General features: G+C 34.9%; 1 protein-coding gene and 1 non-coding gene across 2 annotated transcripts in view; one reads left to right on the plus strand and one right to left on the minus strand.

The window, feature by feature from the left end:
* HSD17B4 (hydroxysteroid 17-beta dehydrogenase 4) overlaps positions 1-18,729 on the minus strand; it is an 89,965-nt gene that overhangs the window by 52,805 nt on the left and 18,431 nt on the right. Inside the window, exons 3-8 of the mRNA XM_023197323.2 lie at positions 13,101-13,208; positions 12,657-12,716; positions 11,409-11,430; positions 11,269-11,315; positions 9,632-9,716; positions 8,063-8,250 (exon numbers count right to left, since the gene is read on the minus strand). Coding sequence (XP_023053091.1) covers positions 8,063-8,250; positions 9,632-9,716; positions 11,269-11,315; positions 11,409-11,430; positions 12,657-12,716; positions 13,101-13,208 — 510 coding nt within the window. The remainder of the gene's footprint in view (positions 1-8,062; positions 8,251-9,631; positions 9,717-11,268; positions 11,316-11,408; positions 11,431-12,656; positions 12,717-13,100; positions 13,209-18,729) is intronic.
* On the plus strand, positions 18,123-18,223 carry LOC111531103. The gene has a single exon (XR_002728138.1). It is a non-coding gene; the product is annotated as a small nucleolar RNA U13 (small nucleolar RNA).

Here is an 18,729-nt window from a genome sequence, read left to right on the forward strand (position 1 = left end):
ATTTAAATACTTCCACTTGCTATTCCACCAAGCTGTTCCAAGGCTCAAATGAGATACAATTTGTATCTTACAATACCTTAAATACTATAGAATTTTATCTAAAAGATCCAATAAATGCAAAAATTGTGAAATGACAAAATACAATTTTGTATTAATGTTAAAGTAAAAAAGATGGTGTATATAGCCCCTGTAAATTAAAAAGCAGTTGCAAAAATTCTTCAGTTTATAGACTCTAAAAGCTCTCAAAGTACACAAGCATTCCAATGGCACCCTGTCTTCCATTTTTCATCATATGCATGAGGAAAAAACGAAAGGAAGACTCCAGTCATCTCAAATTGTACAATGAAATAAATTATTAACTTAAATACCCATTCATCTCAATACATAACATTGCTCACATTTCCCATATATCTATTGGCAAAATTGAATGCTAAAGGATATTTATGTACAGGGATTTGGATATTTGAGTTGACTAACTTCAAACTGAATGCAAAATAAGCACATCTATAAAATGCAAGAGTATCTATTACCTTAGGTGAGAAAAAAGAAAAGAACATAAGGCACATAGAAAAAAATATGTCTGTCTTGCAGTTTACTTTATATATTATCACTAATAATATAAGCAAATATTCTTGCTTTCCAGTTCATTCTCAAACTCCTAGGTTAGCCAGCATCTATTAAACTCAGTTTTATAAATAAAAAACCAACCTCAAGAGAGTAAATAAAAGATCAGAGAAGTTCCATAGCTATTAAGATATAAAGTTATATGAAATTAAAAATAGAAAGGTTTACTTACTTAACCCAGTGTTTCTTCCACAATACTAGATGTCAGGATATCTAGCATTACAGTGAGCCAAGTACTCTTGAGGAATGCTTCTGCTTCCAGAAATGAGATTCTTTTAAAGCATTACTGAGATAAAAAAGGTATCCTCCAACCAGAAAAAAAAAAAAAAAATAGAAAAGAGTCCCTAGTGCCTGAGAATGATACAAATAACAGTACTGATACCTAGGTACTCAGAGGTAGGCCAGCATCAAGATGGGGTCCTAAACCTAAACTGTTCTACACTGAACTTCAACTTTTAAGGAAGACTGGGCAGACCAAAATTGGCTATGCCTCCTGGTAACCAGCAGTAGCAAAGACAGATCCTCTCTGAAGAAAACATTGCCAACTTAGAACACAGAACAAACACGGAATAAGATCAGGTAAAGAGCTAGTAATGAGAAATCATGAAGGAAAGCCACTATGAGAAAAAGTTAAAGAAACAGCAGATTTAAACTACAATGGAATAGAAATGTTGGAATTTAAAATATATTATAAAGAAAAGTTAACTATTAATTAGCATTTGTACCCTTCCTGACTCAACAATTTTACTTCAAAGTACATATCCAAGAAAAGTTATTGTTCTTGTTATCCAGAACACATGTACAAGAATAAAAGCAAATTAGTTAAAAAGCAACATATATGTTCCTTAATAAGAATTAAATAAATTCACATAATAGTCTTGCAGCAATAAAACTGAATGAGCTACAGCTATATATAAATCTTAGAGCCCTAAAATTGCCTGGAAAGACAAAGTATAATTCCCAAAAATTTTTTTAAATGACAAATGTCAAAAAGATCAAAAACAAGAAAACCAAACAATCAAGTGTTTGTCCATGTAATTTTTATTAAAAAAAAATTAAAGGTAAGTGAATGAATATTCTCTTTAAGTGATTACCTCTTGGGGGAGGAAATGGGGTGAGGTAAAAAGGTAACAAAAATAGATACAAGTTATGGAAATGCTCCAGTTTGGAGCCGCATGACAGCATGTCATCAAGATGATCTTCAATGACTCCCATGTCCTTTAATTTATCCCTTGCTGTAGTCCTTTTTCACAGTGTACGAAGGCTAGTCTGTGTGATCAACAGGATAGGATAAACGTGATGGTACATCTCTTCTGAAACAGGTTATAAAAGACACTGCAGCTTCTGTCTTAGTGGCCCTCTCTTTCAAATCGTTAGCTCTGGGGAAAGCCAGCTGCCATGTCAAAAGCAGTCCTATGGAAAAGGCCACCTGGTGAGAAACTGAGGCCTCCTGACAACAGGTAGGAAGGAACAGAGGCCTCTTGGCAACTACCATGTGCACAAATGATCTTGGCAGTAAATCCTCCAAGCCAAGCTTTCAAATGACTTCAGCGCCAGCAAACATCTTCGTTAGAACCTCATTAAAGACCTAGAAGCAGAACCTCCTAGTTAGGCTAAATCCCTGACCCCAGAAATTGAGTGAGATAATAAATCTCACTGTTTTTTGCTGTTTTAATCCACTAAGTTTTAGAGTAGTTTACTACACAGCAGGAAACAACTAAAACAGCTTAGAAAGTTAGTTCCTGGATACTCATTATAGGGTTTTATTTTATTTCATGTAAGAAACATGTAAGTTATACATATTATTTTTCATGTATCAAGTATATTTCAAAGGGGAAATGAAATAGCAAAAATGTCTCCACACATTACTCATAATATCTGGTTCTTTAACAAATAATTTCTTTAATTGCCCATAAGGAAATATTTTAGAGGAGAAGAAAAGCTTCAGGTCAAAATAAATTTTCAGATATTCTAAACTATAAAAGAGTAAGAAAAAAGCAGAATAAAATAATGGAACTTTAGGACTAGAAACAATAGTCCCAAAATTAAAGGAAATTTTTAAATGATCTATAACTCTCTTACTCTGTGAAAGAGAAAACAGATCCAGAAAGATTAAGTCATTTGTCTAAAGTAGACTTTATTTTCTAAACTTCTTTTACTAGAGCATGGTAGGCATAAAGGATTAAACATTTACTTAACGGTTTGGTGGTCCAGATCTGTTCAAATAAATGGCAGCATATTCCCAAAGAAAAACAAATTTAAAACCTAAACTTTTAAGTACTTTCTTGAAAACGTACTGCTTCCCAAAGAGTCTAGAACCCACAGCAAAAAGTGACTAAAGGTAGAAATCTAACAAAGGGATGATCAGCACAAATTCTAACTAGTGATTTGTCTCTTGGTATGAAGCAGAGGGGTAGAAAGAAAGTACAAAGTTAGATGCAAGTTATTGGCAATGTTCCAATTCTTGGGTTGAGAAGTGAGTTCATGAATATTCGATACATTTTTATGCTTTACTTCTTGTATCTATAACCTATACTGTTTCATGCCTATATAGTATCATACTTAAAAGGAAACAAAGTGTGTATCTTTCACATTACATGATTCTTTAACAAGAATTCCCTTGACACAACTATGAGAACATGAAGAGTTTTTAAAGAATACGAGGCTTTAAAAATGGCTCTGCTGTCAAGGAAACGGGAAAAACATTAGATGTCAGGTCCAAATAGGTATTCTACACTAAAGAAAATTGGTTAGACACAGCTCTTGGCAAAGGCTGCAAAGTACTGCTGTAGTATTACAAATCCCAAGTTCTAAAATGAATGTTAGTTCAAATATGGAAAATAAATGGTACTGTAAGTATTTGTGTTCCATCAAGTAGCTAATTTTAAAATAATCCCATCAATTATTTTGTACCATTTCACAGAAGCTACTTTTAAAGTATTATGTAAATCTTCTTTTCAGAAATATATAAAAACCAAGAGTACCAAAAACTACAATTCTCCATAGTCAACTAATATATATACATACGTAAAGAAAGGCAGGCTCTCAATTATCCATTTAAATTTTTAAAGAAAGTTGAAAGACTCACACTATCTCATTCCAAGACTTAATATAAAACTAGAATAATCAAAACATCATGATATTGCTGAAAGGACAGGCGCACAGATCAACGGAATAGAACAGAGAAGCCAGAAACAGACCCGGGGTAAGTATTCGATTGATTTTCCACAAAGGTGCAAAGACAACCCAAATCAAGAATGAGGAATAGTCTATAGAACAAAAGAACTAGATTCTTGAACAAACAAACAGCTTTTTTTCTTTTTAAGGCAGGGTCTCAGTCCATTACCCAGGCGGGAGCGCAGTGGTACAACCATAGCTCACTGCAGCCTCAAATTCCTGGGCTCAAGAATCCTTTCACCTTAGCCTTCCAAGTAGCTGTGACTACAGACACAAACCACCCTGTCCAGCTTGACTTTTTTTTAAAAAAGGGAACATGAACTATTACGTGTTAAAGGAAACTTAAGAGCTATAACAACAAAAATGCCTGTGGACCTTGCTTGGATCCTTAGCGGAATAAACCAACTCTAAAAATATCTCTTTCAAGACAACTAGAAAATTTGAATATGAATTTGGTATTAGGGGATATTAGCAAGTTATTTTGTTTGGTTATGATAATGGCATTGTGGTTACGTGTCCATATCTGTCAGATATTCATTTCCAAGTGTTCATTAGGTGAAATACAATGTCTAGGATTTACTTTGAAATACTGCAGAAGAAAAGGGAGAAGGTGATCAAAAAATGAAACCAAATTGGCTGTTGACCATTTGCTGAAGCTGAATAATGGGTACAAATGGTTCTTAACTTTCTTTACTCTTATGTATATTGGAAAGCTACACAAAAAAGTCTTTTTTTACACAAATAAACTATGACCATAAAAAGCATTTTTTTAAATTATGGAACATGAATAAGGTAAAATATAATGCAACCATTAAAAGATACCCTGCACTATTTTATTAAATGGGAAAATGTTCATGATATGGGAAAAGAAAAGATAATAATAATTAGACTCCAGTCTGCACTCCAACATAAAAAAGAGCTTGGAAGTTGTTACTTCCATCCTCAAACCAAGATAAAAGCTTAACAAGCTAAAAATCAACAACTCTGCTTATCGGCACCAGAGAATTCAGGTCACAGGGCAAATCACCACCGGGAAAACTGGAGACACAGGCAAACGCAGAAAACCCAGCTTACTGGGAACAGAAGCCTCCAGAGCCCAAGCAGTCAGAACACTTAAACAGTAATGACAAGTTGCTAGAGGCTGAATGTGGACTTGTTTGATCTTAGGAGGGCCCAAACTTAGGAGGGGACTCCAAAACTTCTGGAAGTTTTACCTCCCAAATTTCCCACCACATAGTGAAGATCAGAGAAAAATCCCCTCATGCTTTGCAGAAGAAAAGGGGAAAGAAACCATTGTGAAATATGCCCAGAGTGTTCTGTTCTACTTATCCTGCTCAAGAGACACTACTTTACTAGAGCCTTGTCTGACCTAGGGGAAGAGTGATTAGACAATTGGAACTTCTCTAGCTTTCCCATCTCAGATAAGGGAAGGAGAAGAAAAAAAGGCTAAAAAACTCTTCTGAAGGTACCAACCCAGGACTCTGACCCACTAAAAAAAATGGAGATTTAATAATAAGAGTACACAACACTTCCCCTCCCCGATACCTTTCCATTCTGTCAACAGGGCTCCAGTATAATAACAATTACAAGTGAGAGCTTCAAGATACAAACTCTATTTCTAAGGAAACTCAAAGACAACAGAGTATAAAAAAACAAGAAGAGAGAGGAAGCAGAAGCCTCTGATTATCTCGTTAGGAGTTAGGCCGTGTTTATTATTTACTATAGCTATGATACCCATAGCTATAGTAAATAATAAACACGGCCTAACTCCTAACGAGATAATCATAAAACCTCACACTAAAGGCCTATTAATCTCATTTGCTACTACTCAATAGCGTTATTTTTTACTTTCAACAAAAAAATTGCAACCCATGTTAAAAGGCAAGAAAAAGCATAGGCTAAAGAGACAAACATTAGAACCTGATTCATATATGGCAGAGGTTTGGAGATTAACAGACAAGGAATTTAAAATAACTATGATTACTATGCTTAGGGCTCTAATGGAAAAAGTGAATAATACACAAGAACAGATGGTTACTTTAAGCTGAGAGATAAAACTCTAAAAAAGGATCAAAAGAAAATACTAGAAATCAAAACCACTGTACAAGAAATGAAGAAAGAATCAGTGAGCTTGAAGATATGTCAATATAAACTTCCTGAACGGAAACGCAAAAAAGGAATGAGAAAAATGGAACAGAATAAATATCTAAGAACTGTGGGACAATTACAAAAGATATAACCTGGATACAATGAGAATCCGAGAAGAAGAAAAAGAGAATAAGCAGCAGAAATATCTGAAGGAATGATGGCTGAGAATTTTCCAAAATTAATGACAGGCACCTCAGAGGGTAACAGGCAGCATAAATATCAAAAATCTCCACCTAAACACATCATACACAAACTGCGGAAAACCAAAGATAAGGAGAAAATCTTGCAAGAAGCCAGAGGGGAAAAAAAACGCCTTACCTATAGAGGAATAAGGATAAGAATTATGTCACACTTCCTTTCTGAAACCACGGAACCAAGAGGAAAGTGATGTGAAATACAGGCATATCTCATTTTATTATATTCCACTTTATTGTGCTATGCAAATATTGCATTTTTCACAAACTGAAGGCTTGTGGCAACTCTACGTGAAGCAAGTCTATCAGCGTCATTTTTCCAACAGCATGTGCTCGCTTCATTTATCCATATTGGCATTTTTTAATAACAAAGTGGTTTTTAATTAAGGCATGTATATAGTTTAGATCTACACATAATGCTCTTGCACATTTAATAAACTACAGTATACTGTAAACATAACTTTTACATGCACTGAGAAACCAAAAAATTTATATGACTTGTTTCATTGCAATCTTAGCTTTATTGTGATGATCTACAACCAAACCTGCAACATCTCCAAGATATGCCTGTATTTAAAACGTTGAAAGAAAAAAGCCACCAACCTAGAATTCTGTATCCAATGAACGTATCCTTCAAAAGTAAAGGAGATGAAGAGAACAGAAAGACAAGCCACAGACTGAAAAAAAAAATTTCTAAAACATGTATCTGATAAAGGACTTGTTTCTAAAATATACAAAGAACCCTTAACATTCAAGAAAACAAACAATCCAATTTAAAAATGAGTGAAAGATGTGAATAGACGTCTCAACAAAAAAGACAAATAAATGCCAAATAAGCATAGGAAAAAAATGCTCTATACCATACGTCACTAGGTAAGTGCAAATTAAAACAATAAGATATCACTACATATCTATTAGAAAACCTAAAATCCAAAGTACTGACAACAAAAAATGCTGGCGAGGATGTGGAGCAACAAGAACTCTCATTAATTGCTGGTGGGAACGCAAAATGATACAATCATTTTGGAAGACAGTTTAGCAATCTCTTACAAAGCTAAACCTAGTCTTATCATAGCATCCAGCAATCACACTCCATGGTATGTGCCCAAATGACTTAAAAACTTATGTCTACACAAAAACCTGCACATGAATGTTTATGGCAGCTTTATTAATAAGTGCCAAAAACTGGAAGCAATCGTGATCTCCCTCAATAGGTGTATGAATAAACAAATTGTAGTACATTCATACCATGGAATATTACTGAACAATAAGAAGAAGTGAGCTTCAATCCCTGAGAATTCAGAAAGAAAAGGGGAGAGCGAAACAGGTGAAGCACAGGGGATTTTTAGGGAAGTAAAACTGTTCTGTATGACACTGTAACAGTGGATACATAACTTTATGCATTTGTCAAAACCCATACAATTGTACAACACAAAGGGTGAATCCCAGTGTAAATGATGAAGTTTAGCTTATCATAATGGTTCCATACTGGTTCATCAGTTGTAATAAATATACCACTCTGACCAAAGATGTTAATAGCAAGGGAAACTGTGGGAGGTAAAGTATATAAGAATTCTCTGTACAATTTTTCTGTAAATCTAGAACTGCTCTAAAAATAATCTATTTTTACAATAATTATTATGAAACAGGAAGAATATTACCCCATTCTGTAAAAAAAAAAGACTATACAGAGAAAAAGAATGAAAGTTTTTATCAATGTAGTAGAATTATGGGTCATTTTTTATTTTTTCCTTTGTGCTTTTCTAAATTTTCCACAAAGAACACAATTTACACATAATGCTTTTGAAATTGAAAAAATAATAATTTTTAAGTATTCAGAAAATTAAATACTTTGGCAAAGCTCACTCCACATAGATTTGTAAGTAACAGCACTGAAAAATATAAGCTTGTTTACTAACCTTCAGGCAAAACTGTCTGAGTCATCCGTGATCCAGCATTAGGAGCAATGGTGTTACAATGAATGTTGCTTTTTCTGCCTTCAATTGCAAGAGAATTTGCAAGGCCCAGAAGACCCAACTTTGCAGCACTATAATTTGCCTGGCCAAAGTTGCCATATATTCCTGAAGCTGATGAAGTCATAATAATTCTAAAAAGAAAATCAATCTCTCAATATCATCTTTTCCATAATTTGATAACATTGCAACTCTAATTCTGTTTTGGTACTATTGCACCTATCAAAAGCAACTATGTATACTGTCATTAGCTTCTTACAATCATGATTCATGTATCTAAAATAATATTAATATATAAGTAATCTCTCAAAATTCAACTACAAGATTTAACTGTTTTAAAAAGATTTTCTGGCCAGAACCAAATGATCTTACACTTACACTTAAATGTAAGAATGTATATTCATTATCTATCAAAAACAACAATAAATATTTACAACCATAAAATAACCTGGTAACATACAACTTAAAATTTTAGCAAGAAATATTAAATCGAACAGTTCTAATTTTTCAGTCCTCATCACTTTGCCTCTCTCCCTTTCTGAATAATATTAAATGCCTCGTTAAAACAATCATCTCAAAATCTGACCCAACCTCACTAACTCTACTTAGGCTAAGTAAAATAAATCATGTCATTTATTCTCAGAAACCGTCAGGACCAGGATAAACTAGAAATCTCCAACAAAAACAGGCATCACAAGCAATTTGCTTCTATTAGGTATGTATGAGCACTAAATTAAGAGGAATGACCTCAACACTAGAGTGCAAAAGAGAACATGGATTAAGTGTACTAGCACTGCCACAACAAGTTACTTATCTAGGAGCAATCATGAGAGGTCCTACAGTTCTTAAAGAGTTGATAAAGACTAACTCATGTCTGACTAGTACCAGCCAGCAGGAAATAGCCATTCATCTCTCCCCAGTTGGGAAGACATGAAATGATATTCACGTTACAGAACAAGGTGTAGCTGAATCCTCAATGTGTGTACTACCTTCTAAAATGCCAGAAACTAAGGCAGGAAGATCACTTGGGCCCAAGAGTTAGAGACCAGCCTGGGCAACAAAATGAGACACCATCTCTACCAAAAAATTAAAAACTTAGCCAGGTGTGGTGGCACATACCTGCAGTCCCAGCTACTTGGGAGGCTGAGGTGGGAGGACTGCTTGAGTCCAGGAGGTAAGGCTGCAGTGAGCCATGTTCATGCCACTGTACTCCAGCCTGGGCAAGAATGAAACTATGTCTCAAAATAAAATAAAAGTTGCCAGAGAACAGCAAGAAAATCTTTAATAACAAAAAGAGGTAAAAAATAAATATAAAGCTGTCCAGCTCAGCCAATCTGTGACTAAGTGATACCAATTTAATGAGGGTATGTGTCAAAACCATGTTAAAAGCCATATCTAAAGATGTTTTCCTCAATATCATAAATCATTTCACAACACTTCACATAATCTTTCCCTGTACACAGGGAAACAGACACAACATCTTCAATCCCCCTTGACAACCACATGCAACTCTACCTTCCATATTGCTGTTTCTTCATGTGATCCCATGCTGCTCGTGTCACTTGGAATGAGCCCCGCAAATGAACTCTGTGGATTAGATCTAAAACAATAAATTATTTTCATTGAATATTTTGTAAAAACTTAGATAAGCCTGTCTGAGAATCAACATAAGCAGTGTTGTATTTATACAAAGATGTTCATTTTATACCTAATGTATAAAATCACCTACTGTCACACCCCAATGAGTATTTTGCCTTCATTTCAGTTATGCTACTAATCAATAGTTCACACCTAGAACTACAACAGCTTTCCTCATAATTTGTAAAATTAATGTAACACCTATATACATCTAAATATAATGCTACGCCCTTAATTTATGCCAACTTTATATAAAAATTTGCTAATATAAAATCCAAGATTTTTACAAATATAACTGGCACTCAACACTAACATCAGTTAAAGCATAATCATAAACCACATAGCTCATTAAGAAATATTTACAAAATACTCACTAGATCCCTATTGTTACCGTTTGCAAATGAGTAAATTAGTGAAAGAGAGGCCTGTTTTCACAGATTTCAATCTAATGAAGACCACTTACGAAACATTCAGACAGACAACTCTAGATTTTAACTGTCAAATTTTTTAAGCATTCTTAATTTTGTTAAAATAAATGTTTTCATGTGTGTATTAGAAGAAGAATGTAAGAGTGAAAAAAGGAACTAAAAAAAAAGAAAGAGAGAAGGGTAGTCAGGAGTAGTGGGCTTAGTAGGATGGCATCAGAGAAGGAAATACCTCAGTCCCATCGCAGCGCCAAGAAAAGCACCAACATAGGCCCCCTTTGGCAGCAAATCCTATCTTTCTTAGCTTCTTTTTATCCCAGTTGTTACAAAGGAAGCAGAAACTAAAAGCTCTTCTTAGCTTAATTCTAAATCAAAGATATTAGTTCTTCTTTCAAAAGACAGTCAGGCAATATTCCCCCAAAACACATTCTATAAACAATGATATCACTGTTTCACCTCAGTTGCCATGCCTCCCACTGCCTCAGCCACCACTCTTCATTTTAGTTCTGATGGCCAATGGAAGTAAGGACAAAGAAGAGCAAAAGAAGAAAAAAACTCTTAACTGTGATTTGTTCATTATCTAAACTCAATCTTTCCAATTCAGACAGAATGGAAAACTTTCCTATTTACTAGAAGCTACAAAATTATATCCAGGTTTTGTCCTAACCTGTTCTAAGATCGCCATCATTTTTAGTACACTAGACTCCCTTACATATCCTGCCCCTGCTCTTGAGAAAGATTCACACAGCTGGATAAGCACATTAAAGGCTGTTAGAGTTAATACAGCTGGAAAATGCTGACAACCTCTTAAGGAGAAAAAAAAAAAAAGGGAGAGGGAAATCTGAAGAAATAAAATCCTTTTAGACAACTTCTAAACAAATGATTTCACATTTTTTAAACGTATTAAATGTTTTCTAAAAGAGGCTACTTCTAACTATTTATTGTTTTTAGTACACAGTTTACTCATCATACATACTAGCAGCCAAAGTAGGCAGAAGCAGGTTTTTCCTTAAATGTATAAATTTATCAAATATTAAAAAGGCTAAATGGATAAGTATGTTCCACAGAGACATATTAAAATCAACTTACCCCAGTCTTCATCACTTATCCTAGCAAAGGAACGATCCCTCAGAATTCTAAAAAATCAATGTTGTATAGGGTAAGAAGAGGAAAGTTATATTTTTTAAAAAATTATATGACATCACTAAAAATGAAAAAGAAATACTCACCCAGCATTGTTGACCACAACATCTACAATATAAAAAGATCCAAGTCACATATAAAAGCAAGCATAGTAGTTTGCATTTGCTTACAACTCACATTTCTCTCAAAACTGGCTTTTTTAACCATGAAAAAGTAAATATAGTAGGTAAAGAGTGCTATTAAAACAAAAGTCTATACCTACATCAAAAAAATTGATTCACAAAAGCCTAAGCATCACATTGTATCAAGCACCTTCCTCTCAAACTAATATCTATAAATTTTCCCACCTCTCTATCAAAATTCTATCCACTTATTTATAGAATTCGCTACTGTACAACTCTTAGGTTCTAAGGAATCAGAATCATAAGCCATTCTACACTTAACCTTGGAATTCACTTAGCAAGTTCAAGTTAGATTTTTTCCTTGCCACTCAAAAGTAAAAGGCCCAAAAAGAAAACCATTAGAGTTACAAACTGATGCCTTATCTTGATACGTAATTATTTTCTCACTATGAAAGAAAATAATTACGTTTTAAGGTTCAGCCCTCTTGTGGCTATTTTCATATTTTTGTGGTTTCTGTCCCTGTCAGATGACATGTGAACATGGTTCTTACGAGTTCCATCAAACATAATAAGAAAAATAAATGTGACAGACCAAGCAAAACAGGGGAGAGCGCATTCAATTAAGAATAAGTAATGTTTTGCAGATTTAAACATGTTGGGCTTATCTTCTGTGATGCCTCCATCTAGCAGTTAAATAATCTATTAAGGGTATGTGGGACTAAACTGGGAAGATTAGCGAGAGAAACAACAGACTAAACAATTTATTTCAAATACTTCTTAAAAATTAAGATTTTTATTACAGAGAAATCACCTTAAGTAATTTGCAAGATATTGGATCATTTTAATCCAAATTATTATAATTCTCCAAAAGAATCCACTGGGTCCTCTATTGCCAAAATATTGGTTTATTTTTTATCTTATAAACATCTTTGAGGTTTAACTGAATTATTTAAAAAAGGGCACTGAGTAAATGCTTATAAGTTTTTTAAAGCACTTAAGGTGCAAAAAAACAAACTCAACACTATAGCCATAAAATTGCCACCTCAATGAAGCCCTTTATGAAATAAGTAAAATAATTAACTTATGAATCATATTTTAAAATGTGATTATGAGGAAAGAGGTATCTGTTTAGTAAATAAAAGTCAACTTAAAAATATTTTATTAGGAAGGCAGAAGTTGCTCCATAAGAGCCATAACACAAAGAAACATCACCTATTCTTCCAAAAGCATCCAGTGCTGTCTTCACAACCTTCTCTCCTTCTTCCACTGAATCTGAGGGAAATGAAAATTTGTATGAAATTTCAGCAACCTCCCTTCCAAAGGACTTCTAAATTCTGTGGGTCAGAGTACACGACAGATACTATTCACCCAACAGAACTTAGAAGAACATATCCATATCTACAACAATTTATTAATTGTATCATGTGCTAACTAAGAAAAACAGTAAACAACAGAATAAAGGTTAGAATCATGAAATAGTCTACATCAAAAGTGTTAAAAATTCTCCCATATATAAAATATGTAGTCAGAGAATTTGGCAGACTTAGAAAATCATAATTACACTGGAATACTGAGATATTTGCTCAAAGATTATTAATGTGGCAAACAGCATTAGTTGAAGGACAATAAATAGGATAGTTCTCTCAAATACCATACCATAGCTGGCCACTGCTTTTCCACCTCTCCTTCTTATTTCTTCAACAACCTTATCAGCAGCTAAGGAGCCTTTACCAACTCCTTTGAAGTCCCCTCCCAAATCATTCACTGTAATGCAAAAACAAGCAAACAACAATTAATTATTCTAGATTTTCAGTGTGTGTGTGTGTGTGCGTGTGTTGAAAATGAAATTCTAATTACTAGCACTTCTCTTCAGTCATCTGCCCAATTCCTTCCTACCCTATCCCATCTTACTAAACACACCACAGGCATTTTCAAAACATTCCTCTTCATTTTTGAATACAGACATAAAGAAACAGCAAAAATATTTAAACACGAGTTCTTCTCACAACATTTTTAACTATGCAGTGTTTTTCCTCTTTCAAAAAGTAAAAAAGCCTGGGCATGGTGGCTTATACCTGTAATTCCAGCACTTTGGAAGGCTAAGGTGGGAGGACTGCTTGAGCTTAGGTGTCCAAGACCACCAGCCTGGGCAACATAGCAAGACTTCATCTCTACTAAAAACCAAAATAATTAGCTGGGCATTATGGCATGTAGCTGTAGTCCCAGCTACTTGGGAGGGTGAGGTGGGAGGATTGCTTGAACCTGGGAAATCAATGCTGCAGTGAGCTATGATCATGCCACTGCACTCCAGCCTGGGCAACAGAGCAAGATCCTATCCAGAAAAAAAAAAAAGGAGCAGGGAAAAAAAGTTAAAAAAAAAAAAAAAAAAAAGATTCAACCCACTTTTCAGCAAAAGAAAAGAAAAAATGTGAAAATCACTTTAAGATGAAATACACAGGAAAACAAAACTACTATAAAATCGATCAATCCTACTTCCACGTCTTTATCCAAAACAACTGAAATCAGAAGAAAAACTGACTTGAAATTCTCTCCAAATATCAAAGGGTATTAGCACTCCAATGTTCACTGCAACACAATTCACAATAGCTAAGATGTGGAAACAACCTAAATGTCCATGGATAAATGAATGAATAAAGAAAATGGGGTATATACATGCAATGGAATAGTATTCTGCATTTAAAAAGAATAAAATACTGCAATATGTGATAATATGAATAAATTCTGAAGACACTATGTTAAAAGAAATACGTGAGTCACAAAAGGACAAATACTGGCATGATTCCACTTATGTGGGGTATCTAAAATATCAAAGCTCATAGAATCAGAAAATAGAAAGATGGTTGCCAGGAACTAGGGAGATGCTGGAAATGGAGAGTTGCTAACCAATGGGTATAAAGTTTCAATTACATTGGGCTGGGTGTGGTGGCTCATGCGTGTAATCCCAACACTTTGGGAGACTGAGGTGGGGGGATCAGCTGAGGTCAGGAGTTCAAGACCAACCTGGCCAACATGGTGAAACCCTGTCTTTACCAAAAATACAAAAATTAGCTGGGCGTGATGACGCACACCTGCAATCCCAGCTACTTAGGAGGCTGAGGCAGAAGAATCGCTTGAACCCAGAAGGCAAAGGTTGCAGTGAGCTGAGATCACGCCACTGCACCCCAGCCTGGACAGCAGAGTAGAAACTCTGCCTTAAGAAAAAAAAAAAGTTTCAATCATGCAAGATAAAAAAGTTCTAGAGATCGGCTATACAACATACCTATAACAATACTATATTGTACACTTAAAACCTTGTGAAAAGGATAGATCTTGTAAGTATTCTTACCACAATAAAAAAGTTTTTAAAGATTAAGCATACAATGTTGAAATATCTTCTCCATAAGAAAGTCTTTATGTATAAGAATGGTGATTTTAAAAGCAACAGGCATGAGCTTAAAATATTAAAAAATAGTATTTTAAGTTTGTACAACATACACAGTGTCTAAAATGAAAGAAATAAAAACTATTTATCAAAAGAGGTCAAAAATTACATACAGAACCAGTACATGTTTAGTCACTAATTTATACCATAACTCCATGTTTGTATGTTTAACACCTGATCATACTTACCATATAATATCTCCCTATATCCAAGTATATATTTACAAACATTGAGTATTTACTACTTGCAAGAAAATCTACAGAAGAACACACAAATGTGTAAGAATGGTGTTTGCCCTCAAAGAGTGTATTATTTATTGAAAGTTAAGTATGTGATGGTGACAGTAATACACAGATTTTAGCATAAAGCATATATCCAAGCCAACATAATCAAACAAGAATAAACAAAGTTAATTTACACAATAATTTATGAAAAAATTTACAAAATAACATGCAAAAACTAATAAAAAGATACACAGATAAAAGCCAAATAACTTGGAAAAACAGAACTTAAGAGAATTATTTGAAAATAACTTGGAAAAACAGAACTTAAGAGAATTATTTGAAACAAAGATTCTGCATTGTGAAATGATCTTCTCCATAGGGTTACTGCATAGATTTTGAAAACTATATCAATAAAAAAGTTACTAATTAATAAATAGCAGAATGGTATACATGAAAATGTAATAGTTATGATTCATACAATTTTTTTGAAACAAGATTTTTTTTTTCTTCTGAAAAATTGCTCTTTTTAAAACTGGAGTGAGGGTTGACAGTGGAATTGGATAAATAGGTAATGAGATAATATGGAGAAAAAGCCAATGCCTGAAATCAGCTAAGGCATATATATATTTTCACTTAACTTTTTGAAAACAGGAAGTGAGTTTTTCAAAATGCGGGCTGAGATTTTTTTCTGACAGTATAATATGATGTCTTACTGCAAATAAAAATGTTACAAAGACACAAAAATAAGAGAAAGAGGCTTATATTACCCCTTAACAGACAGAAAAAAGTGTTAGGATTCTCAAAAGACTGAATTCTTATTAACTGTTCATTTCAATGCAATTATTGAAACGACAGGAAACAACCAGTTAAAAAATATCAAGATTTTAAGACGGCTAACAGCCTTTTATGACCCTTTTTAAGCACAAGAAAGTTCAAAAGCAAGTTAGAATATGTGATACTTAAGTGAAGAAAGCATTGTTTGATTGTGCAATGAAACACTACCCCCAAGTGGAAATTTTACAAAGCGCAAGCAGGCAGGCAAGCCCTGAAAGTTGGATAAATAATTTATTGAGCTCAATCACGGGCAGTTAAATAATATTGGGGTAAATTTATCTCAAACAAATCTCCACATTAAAGACTACTAAATTGACACTGACCCATTCAGCAATCCCACTATCACCAGAGCAAAATCACAGAAATTAAAATCTTAACTAGAAAAACACTGGTTAGACATCATCAAGATGGCCAACTAGAGGTGCCCAATCCTTGTCTCCTCTGCAAAGAAGGACCAAAACAACAAATAACAGCGCTTCAGGTAGAATGTCTAAGGGAGAACATGACAATTCAGCAAGGAAGTGACAAAAAACCTTCTGAGGCACAGAAACTCGGCATGGCAGCTTAGAGGGGGAAATGAAGCCTCCAGACGTGATCAGCTTAGAGCTGACAGGGACTTCCTATTGTGGGTAAAAGGTTAAGTGGGAGATACCTAAGTGTCACCATTACCGTCACAAATACCTGCAATCTTAACTACGGCAGAGTTCCACAGTTCTCACAGACCCTGAGCTCAGTATAGCCACCTTCCTGGAGTATAGACAGCTGAATTGCTCCTGAAAAGGAACACAAGCTGAGTCCTCCCCATCCCATGAGACCCAAGCTGTTACAGTATGATCCCATTTTAGGAATGGAACCACTGCTGGTGTGCATTCTGACCTGGAGGCCAATAACCCAAACATCTCCACATCCTAGGGGTGCCATCTGTCATCATCCCACCATGTCCACACAGAAGGCTGCAGGATCATAACCCCAGCTAGTTTCAGTGGTACCACTATGACCTTAGTCCATGTAGCACTCTACACTCCAAAAGAAAAAACAAATATTCAAGTACAATGGGGACACTGCCACCGGGAAGCGAAGGCTGACATATGCATTCCCCAGAGACTGAGAATTAGCCTGGCCAGCATCTACCGCCTCAAGCAACCATGATCTATCTAGCAGTAGAGAGCAACCATGTGCCACATGTGCCCCATATGGACCAAGACAACTGACACCACCAGCAACCCTTCCCCCTCCCATGGAGGATCTACCATACACCATGCTCACTCACCAGGGACTGAGAACTAACCCATCTGGCAATCCCTCTTCCCAGCAAAACTGTGCCACTGTCTCCACAAACACCAAAGTCAAGGCCACTGAGGCACATACAGACATTACTGATATTGACTACAGCCAAAAAAATCACAAGGCAATTATACTTCTGTGCCCAACCAGAAGCTAAACCAAACACCCAACCCAACTGATACATAGAGAAAAAAGTCTTTCCCTACAAAAGTTACTTCATAAAAGTGGAAGATATGACTGTTCTACTAGACACACAAATATCAATGCAGGAACAAAAGAAATATGGAAAAACAGGCCAGGTGAGGTGGCTCACGCCTGCAATCTCAGCACTTTGGGAGGCTGAGGCAGGTGAATCACTTCAGGTCAAGAGTTTGAGACCAGTATGGCCAACATGATGAAACTGCATTTCTACCAAAAATAACAAAAATTAGCCAGGCGTGGTGGTGGGCACCTGTAGTCCCAACTAGTAAGGAGGCTGAGGCAGAAGAATCGCTTGAACTGGGAGGCAGAGGTTGCAGTGAGCTGAGATAGCACCACTATACTCCAGCCTGGGCAACAGAGTGAGACCCTGTCTCCAGGTGAATAAATTTTAAAAAATAAATAAATAGATACCTTTATTTAAACATTTTTTAAGTTAAAAAAAAAAAAAGAAACATGGAAAAACAAGGAAACGTGACACCTCCAAAGAAACACAACTCTCCAGTAACAAACTTAAATAGAAGAAAATCTACAAAATGCCTGAAAGGTAATTCAAAATGATGATCTTAAGGAAATCCAGTGAGATACAAGAAAATATAAATAGATAATACAAGAAAATCAGGAAAACAATTAATGATCTAAATGAGAAATTCAACAAAAAGATATATACATCATTTAAAAAAAACAGAGCTTAAGAACTCAATGAATAAAGTGTGATGACTGAATGTTCACACTTATGTGTAACATGTGCCTCCCTCAAAAGTTTGTCCTGAAACAAGCACATTGCCCATCTGATAGGAAAAAGAAAAAAGAAAAAACAAGAATTCAATGAATGAAATTTAAAAATACAATTGAAAGCTTCGACAACAGACTACATCAAGCAAAAGAAAGAGTATTTAAACTCAAAGTCAGGTCTTTTGAAATAACCCAGTCAGACAAAAAAAAAAAAAAAGGAAAGAGAAAAACATCATAACAAATGAAGAAACCTATGGTACTAATGGGACACCATTAAGTAAACAAATTTTTACATATTGAGATTTACAGAAGGAGTGAAGTTTGGCATAGAAAACATTTTAGCTGGAAACTCCCCAAGTCCTGAAAGAAAGATGGACATCCACATCCAGGAAACTCAAAGGTCTTCAAATGTATTCAACTCAAAAATGTCCTCTCCAAAGCACATTCTCGTAAAACTGTCAAAAGTCAAAGACAAAAAGAGAATATTAAAAACAGCAAGAAAAAGCGTCAAGTCATGTATAAGGGAATCCCTATTAGACTAAAAGCAGATTTATCTGCAGAAACATTA

Source organism: Piliocolobus tephrosceles, chromosome 4 (assembly GCF_002776525.5).
Source record: "Piliocolobus tephrosceles isolate RC106 chromosome 4, ASM277652v3, whole genome shotgun sequence".
Taxonomy (NCBI): domain Eukaryota; kingdom Metazoa; phylum Chordata; class Mammalia; order Primates; family Cercopithecidae; genus Piliocolobus; species Piliocolobus tephrosceles.